This window comes from Zeugodacus cucurbitae, chromosome 2 (genome assembly GCF_028554725.1).
Source record: "Zeugodacus cucurbitae isolate PBARC_wt_2022May chromosome 2, idZeuCucr1.2, whole genome shotgun sequence".
Lineage (NCBI taxonomy): Eukaryota > Metazoa > Arthropoda > Insecta > Diptera > Tephritidae > Zeugodacus > Zeugodacus cucurbitae.
The window spans coordinates 51,330,609-51,339,203 of NC_071667.1; the positions used below are offsets into that span (position 1 = coordinate 51,330,609).

The window sequence follows — 8,595 nt, forward strand, 5'->3', positions numbered from 1 at the left end:
AAATATACAATTGTAAAAACCTAAAACTTAAAATAAGAAAATGAATTGTAAAAGAAATATTAAACAATTGAATTTATATACCTTAAATTATAAAATTTACATACTTACCCTAATAATGAATTTATAACACTAATCTTTTACTTACCTTAATACTAACTTTAGAATAATCTAGTACAATGTTTAACGAAAGATAATTATACTTACCCCTTTTGTAACACATACTTACATTACCACTAGTTTAAGCCGTTATTTTTAGTTTAGGCTACGTGAGCCTATTATATGAAATAAATCTACCTCTTTGAATTGAACCGTGAAACCGCAAGCACGCGTTTTTATTTGTCGGCTAATTAATTTTTCGTTTAATACAGGCAATTTGGTTATTTTTAATTTTAATCGCGCACCCCCTTAACTTTTCGCAATTTTTCGTTTCTCAAAAAAGCTTGAGAATTTTCATGGCGCCCGAGCAGGGACTAAGTGCGTGATAAAACAATTAAAATAAACTTTAAAACTTTTCGCGAATTAATAGTACATTAATTAACTTTTCGTAACCAATTGCCTGTATACATATTTTCGGTTTTCGATTTTCGACTCAGTGAGTGAGAGTGAACATTAACTTAACTAAAATATATTATACAATTTTACATTATATACAAAAGGTGCTAAAAAAGAAATAAATAAATACATATACATATGTGTGTAAAAAAAAAAAAAAAATTTAAGTGACCGTGTACAAAGTGCAGTGATCCCTAAATAGGAAGACATAAAAATTACAAAAATACATATATACAGTGCACGTATATACATACATATGCACAAAGGAATTAGCAAAAAAAAATTGCTATTTAGTGAAGTGAGAAGTGTGGTGAACATAATAAAACCTAAAACGACAAGAGTGCAATAACGAATATACAGTGCATAAAACAAAAAAGTACAAATATATACATATATACATATAATCGGTATATAAAGTGCAAGTGTCGATAGTGCAGTGTAGCGCCACCTAAATGAGTAAAAAAGGGAAAAAAGAATAATTAAATACATAAAAACATATATACATAATAGTGAAGTTGAGTGCCAGTGCAGAATACTTACCAATACTTACCAATAATTAGCTCTACTTAAAATAATAAAAAGAAAGAAGTATCGTGGAGTGTGAGTGCTGAAGTGCGAATTTTCGAAACATATGTGCATCACTGTAATCTAAATCACTCATATACTTACCTTTACTTACCTACGTACCCGATAATATATAAAAAAGAAAAGGAAAAAGAAGTGATACATATGTATTTTGAAGTGTGCAAATCATTGTGACAACACTAAGTGCAAGAGAAACAAGAAGACGCGATAAAAAAAAAAAAAAAAAAAAAAACGTAGAAAATATACACACAAACAGTGAAACGCAATTCGGTAAGTACAGTGAGTCCTACAATAAACGAAACTAGTGTGCTAAAAAGATCTGTACGACAAAAAGTTTTATAAAGTTTACGGTGGCATTTACTGATTTAGTGCCGGTATAGTGCACCGCGGAAATTACAGTTTCTAGTGCCGATATATTAAAGTGCCGGAATAGAGGTTCATTACAGTAGAAGGAACCGTAAATAAGCTTGTGCCGTTCAAGACAAAATAAAAAACAAAGTGACATAGTGAAATTTGTTCCTGTTAGTCAGCATAGATTCACTGCTGCTTCATCGCTTCAACACTGCCGGACAACACTGCTGCTGCCGGCAAACTTCGCTCCCGCTGCGCCAACGTCATCATCTGCTGCTACGTCAACGCTGCTACATCTCTGCTTCGTGGGACGTCGACGAATTCACTTCGAGGGAATGAGCTGCCGCTGCGTCCTCTGTCAAAGGGAAGTAAGCGCAGGCAAAACGCCTACGCACCAGGTAACGAGTGCGAATTATTGAAAGTGGTGCAAACGAAGAATAACAAGAAAACACATACAAATAAAATTAAAATAAAAAAAAGTGCACACTTTCAGTTTTTGGCTCTCCCTTCTTTGACATTTAATTATATTGACATACATATATTTACATACATATATACATGCATATATGCACATAACAATACGGTTAAATATAATTAACATACGCACACTGTGCGTACACTGTGAAACAAGGGATTTTGGGATTTGCGGTAGCCTTTAAATTTTTTAAATAAAAATATATATATTTAAACAATATTTTTTCGTTTTCGCAATTTTTTTCGCAACTGATCGGTCGGTTTTTCGCAATTTTTTTCGATTTTCGAACAAATTTTTTAGAATCAAATTTCTCTGGTTGTGCTATTTTGTAATTTGCTCATTTGTGTATTTTTCGATTTGGCCGTCGTTATTTGGGAATCGATAATTTTCGTTTTCGGTTTCGCCATTGATTCCCTCTATTAAATTCTTCTGTGCCAAATAATTTTTTCGTGAATTTTGAATTCAAACTAAAACACAATGAGCAAGCCAAAGCCAACTATCGCAAGCCTGTCTCCAAGTAAGGAGTTGACGGACTTAAAATCGTTAAGACGTCAAAGAACGGTAGCGAAAAGTAGTATTTTGCGCATAAAAACGGGCCTTCTCGAAAAAACCATATCGCTAGATCCAATTGAATTAGAATGTCGGCTCGACATTTTAAATTCACATATTGACAAACTAATGACATGCCAATCCAAAATTGAAGAGATTGATGAAGACGACATGGCCCGAGGGGAGTTAGAGGACATTATCGTTGGAACGAAGTCCATAATAAAATCAATATTAGCTCAAAATAGAACGCCAATAGCCGAAACATCTTTCGTAGCTTCTCACAGCTCACGGCTCCCAAAAATGAATTTGCCGAAATTCAGGGGAGAGTATTCAGAATTCAAAAATTTTATGAGCTTGTTTGAGAGTTTGGTTCACAATGATCCAAATATCCCAGATATTGAAAAATTTAACCATTTGGTAAATTGTTTATCTGGTGAGGCCTTGGGAACAGTTAAAGCGTTCCAAATGTCGGATGAAAATTATCCGAAAGCGTTGGCAAGTCTCAAAAAAGTTTATGATAATAAATGTTTGATATTTTTCAATACAATATCTAAACTTTTTGAGCTGCCAACCATCCCAAAGCCATCCGCGCCGTCATTGCGATCAATGATTGACGAAGTGTCTGCGGTTTACGACTCATTGCTATCGCTGGGCGATGAGAAGCAGATAACAAACGCGATAATTATACACATAGTAATGACAAAGGTCGATCCTGCCACCCGATCCAAATGGGAGGAACAGCTGGACTACGACAAGCTGCCACTGTGGACGGAATGCGAAGCCACCCTCAATAGAAGATACCAGCAGCTATCAGCGGAAGGAGCTTCACACTCAAGGACGAAGCCCATACCAACAGGAAGTGCCAGTCATGGGAAGCAGCAACAAACGGACAGGACCAAATCGGCGCTAGTGGCAGCAAATACGAGGCAGCCCCTTTGTCAGCAGTGCAAATCTAAGGACCATTATTTGACTGCCTGCCCCACTTTCAAGGCGCTTCCGGTGCAGCAGAGGTTCGAGTTTGTGAAATCGGTGCCCTTATGCATAAACTGCTTGCGTAAGGGGCATACTGTATCCAAGTGCAGAGCGGATCGATGTCGTGTATGCAATCGATCGCATCACACATTGTTGCACCAATATCCGGTTTCCTTCCCCGCTGCACCTCATCCGCAACCATCAACCACTCATGCCATGCATACAGCGAGTATGCCGGATCGGGTCATGTTGGCAACAGCAGTCATCCAAGTGAGGACCAGTTGTGGAGAGTACCTGCCTGCCAGAGCGTTGCTGGATTCAGGATCCCAGGTCAACTTTATGACGGAGGACTTGGCGCAGAAGTTGCGGATTCGACGCCAACATAAAATATTGAGCGTAATTGGAATCGGCAATTCCAATACGAAAGTGGGGGCGAAATTAAGCGCGTTTGTTAAGTCGCGGGTAAATAACTATGAATTTTCGGCGGAATTCTGGATAATGCGTAGCATTTCGGCTAATCATCCAGACCATAACATTAATGTTAATGGCTGGAAAATTCCGCACAATATTGAATTGGCGGATCCAGAATTCCATAAATCAAAAAAAGTTGACATCCTATTGGGTGCAGAAATATTTTTCGAGCTTTTAGCTGTTGGCCAAATTAAAAATGGTCCTAATCAACCAACTTTTCAAAAGACGCTATTAGGGTGGATTGTATCTGGCAAATACGCCAACAATTTAAGTTCTCCTCCCAAAATACAAAGCACATTATGCCAAGCTGAAGAAGACTTAACGTCACTAGATTCAGTAGTCCAAAAATTTTGGGCTTTAGAAGAATTACCTTCAGAATCAAATGGCAATAGATTCACACCAGAGCAACAAGAGTGTGAAAATTTTTTCGTTAATACAACTCAAGTATTACCATCAGGACGGCTTCAAGTCAGAATGCCCTTTAAAGCTGACCGTAAGTTACTCGGTCACTCATATGAAACCGCAGTTCGGCGGTTTCAGGCCCTGGAGAGAAGGACATTAAAAGATCCAGAACTTCGTAAAATGTATCTGGACTTTATGAATGAATACAGAGCACTGGGACACATGAGCCCAACAAACAATAAGATCCCGAGTGAGCCACACTACTTCATTCCGCATCAATGCGTTTTAAGGCCCGAAAGCACTACAACCAAATTACGTGTTGTCTTTGACGCTTCGAGCCGATCTTCATCTCAAGTAGCATTGAATGAACTTTTGATGGTAGGTCCAACCATCCAAGAAGAGTTATACTCAACTCTTCTACGTTTTCGCTTACATAAGTATGCACTAACAGCGGACATTACTAAAATGTACCGTCAAATTATTATGCATGAAGAAGACAGAAATTGTCAACTCATAGTGTGGAGAGAGCATCCTTCAGAGCAAATTCAAATTTTTCGACTTAACACCGTAACTTACGGCACTGCGCCTGCTCCATTTCTCGCAACACGGTGTTTGCAAATGCTCAGTGATGCCAATACAATCAAATATCCACTCGGTTCATTGGCCATTAAAAGAGACTTTTATGTTGATGATTTATTAACAGGATCCGAAAATTTTGAGTCTCTAGATCTTTTAAGAAGTGAGGTAATTAAAATATTAGACTCGGCTGGATTCACCCTAACGAAATGGTTTTCGAACCACCCTAAATTTTTCGACAGTGATTACACTGAAAAGTCATTAAGCTTCAATGACAAAAATTCCACTAAAACGTTAGGAATCCATTGGTTGCCGAAAGAGGATTTGTTTCGATTTGTCTTAGATGACAATTTTAATGATCTTCGAGCCACTAAACGAAACATATTATCAGTTTCTGCTCGTCTTTTTGATCCTCTTGGATTACTAGCCCCTCTAGTTACCAAAGCAAAAATCTTATTACAAGAGCTTTGGATTCAAAAACTGGATTGGGATGAGTCGATTCCATTGCGCCTTGACACTAGCTGGCAGAACTTCAAAGCCAACCTACTGCAGCTCTCATCAATCAGCATTCCTCGTTATGTAAACGTAGAGTCGAGTGCCATTTGCCAAATACATGGCTTCGCCGATGCCTCAATAAGGGCATATGGATGCTGCATATATATACGAAGCCAATCTGCTAGTGGTATTAAATGTATGCTGCTTACTGCAAAGTCTAGAGTGGCTCCGCTGAAGACCAAGACTCTTCCGCGTCTCGAGCTCTCGGCAGCACATCTTCTTTCGAAATTATGGTCAAGAGTAGCGCCTATGTTGAGTCGATATTTCGAAAATATTACATTTTGGACAGACTCTGAAATTGTTTTACATTGGATCAAAACGCATCCATCCTCATTACAAACCTTCGTCGCAAATAGAGTGTCCGAAATCCAAGAGTTGACTGACAAAGTACATTGGCGGCATGTGCCAACCAAACAAAATCCTGCGGATCAAGTGTCTCGGGGTTGTAACGTGGATGAATTGAATAATTCGATATGGTTTGGCGGTCCACAGTTCCTCCTAGAAGACCCTGCATTATGGCCAATCAATACCCACTTCCAGCTCTCACCAGAAGACGAAGCATTAGAGAAGAAGAAAAATACATTCACACTAATTTCGACCACTGAGAAAAATTCAATATTGAATCTTATTGAAAAAGTCTCTTCTCATAAAAAATTGCTTCGTGTGGTCGCATATATATTACGATGGATCAGACGACCATCAAAATCCTCCATGGGCAAGGATCTGACTTCAGATGAATTGAACTTGAGTTTTTTAAAAATTGCACAGGTGGTCCAACATTCAGAGTTTTCGGATGTTATTCAAAAATTGCATAAAGGTACCACCCTACCCGCAAACTTGCAAAAACTCAATCCATTTTTGCATGAATACTCGGATTTACCGCTTTCGTTTAAATTAATCCGAGTAGGAGGTCGCCTATTAAATGCACCTCTCCCATACGAAGCCAAATTTCCGCTATTACTAAATAAAAATTCGCACTTCGTTATAACATATTTACGGTACCTGCACATTCGAAATCACCACGCTGGGGCTAAAGCGTTGGTTGCGCTTCTTCGAGAACGCATATGGCTAATTAATGCCCGAGAAGCTTGCAGTAGAACCGTAAGAAACTGTATACATTGTTTTCATTACAAGCCGAAGTTGCAAAACCAAATTATGGGAAATTTGCCAGCCGAAAGACTTCGAGCACTACGACCCTTTCTCATATGTGGCGTAGATTTTTGTGGTCCGATATATACAACTTTAAAAATACGCGGTCGACCCCCCGTCAAAACATATATTGCAGTTTTCGTTTGCTTCACTTCAAAAGCAGTACATTTAGAAGTAGTTTCGGACCTTTCTTCTAATTCTTTCATTTTCGCCCTAAAAAGGTTCATTGGACGCCGAGGAATGCCGACGAAGATATTCAGCGACAACGCCACCAATTTCGTCGGCGCCGACCGCAAGCTGCGCGAGCTGACAGAAGCATTTCTGGCCCAGGCTCCAGAATTGAAGAGATTCGCCGCAGACGAAGGGTTCAAGTTCATCTTTATACCACCGAGGGCGCCGCACTTCGGAGGATTATGGGAAGCCGCGGTGAAGTCCGCCAAGCACCACATCGTTCGCGTAACAGGCAACGCGCTACTCACCGCAGAGGAGCTAGCAACACTGTTGGCCGAAGTGGAGGCCATACTCAACTCTCGGCCCCTAACACCGTTGAGCCAGGACCCCAACGACGGCGAAGCGTTCACCCCAGCGCATCTACTGATTGGGTGCTCCCTGCGAGCACTACCCCCAGAGAAGGTGCCAGTGGACCCAGTTCGTTGTTGCGAGAGATGGCAACTTGTTTGCTGTCTCAAGCAACAGTTTTGGCGACAGTGGTCCAAAGTATATCTGACGGGCCTTCAGGAGCGGAACAAGTGGCTGCACCCCACACGCAACATGCAGCTCAACGACCTCGTACTCGTCCACGAGGACAACGTGCCACCACAGCAGTGGGTCCTCGGACGCGTCGTCGCAACCGTCGAAGGGCAAGACGGCAAGGTGCGAGTCGCAGACGTGGCAACGAAGACGGGCACAATTAAGCGCCCCATCCACAAACTGGCCTTGCTTCCAATGGATGTTGAAGGAACCTGATCCTGTCAAGGTGGCCGGTGTTGCGTCAAGCGACATAAATATACAATTGTAAAAACCTAAAACTTAAAATAAGAAAATGAATTGTAAAAGAAATATTAAACAATTGAATTTATATACCTTAAATTATAAAATTTACATACTTACCCTAATAATGAATTTATAACACTAATCTTTTACTTACCTTAATACTAACTTTAGAATAATCTAGTACAATGTTTAACGAAAGATAATTATACTTACCCCTTTTGTAACACATACTTACATTACCACTAGTTTAAGCCGTTATTTTTAGTTTAGGCTACGTGAGCCTATTATATGAAATAAATCTACCTCTTTGAATTGAACCGTGAAACCGCAAGCACGCGTTTTTATTTGTCGGCTAATTAATTTTTCGTTTAATACAGGCAATTTGGTTATTTTTAATTTTAATCGCGCACCCCCTTAACTTTTCGCAATTTTTCGTTTCTCAAAAAAGCTTGAGAATTTTCAACATCGATGACAAAGGATGTTGAAAAGTAGCTCACTGCTATTGCCTTAGTTTATACCTGAGATACAATTTCCTCTTTTTTACCTCATTTGGTGATCATTAATATTTTGACAAGAATAATTGTGCTCACAAAACTAAAGTCAGTCTGTTTGAAAATTGCAAGTGCGATTTAACCAGTGGCAACAACTAGTAACACATTTATTATTTCCAGAGTCGAAAGACTTGTCCAAGCAGCAGTAGCCACTTCGATTATATTTCCTGAGCTATGCTCAAATATATCCAATATGTTTAACAGATAATCTTTCTCTCTGAACACTCCATGCTTCTGTGCCGTTTAAGACAGTACCACAAAGAAAGACTTACAATATTTCTGTTAGCTGTTCTGTTTCACAATTGTAATATTACAATGTACATATCTGTGAGTGTTTTTTGGATACTTAAGCACTTAACAAGAAAATCACAAAGGAGAATTCGGTTGTAAAATGTTATTTAATTACTAGAGGCG

At 39.2% G+C, this 8,595-nt stretch overlaps 1 protein-coding gene across 1 annotated transcript; it reads left to right on the forward strand.

Moving 5' to 3' along the window:
• The first annotated feature begins 1,367 nt into the window (after positions 1-1,367).
• Positions 1,368-8,050, forward strand: LOC128919806 (uncharacterized). Its single transcript, XM_054225156.1, has 2 exons — positions 1,368-1,886; positions 6,859-8,050. Exon 2 carries the CDS (start codon positions 6,878-6,880, stop codon positions 7,601-7,603), a length of 726 nt encoding a protein of 241 aa, XP_054081131.1. The 5' UTR covers positions 1,368-1,886; positions 6,859-6,877; the 3' UTR covers positions 7,604-8,050.
• The last annotated feature ends 545 nt before the right edge of the window (positions 8,051-8,595 follow it).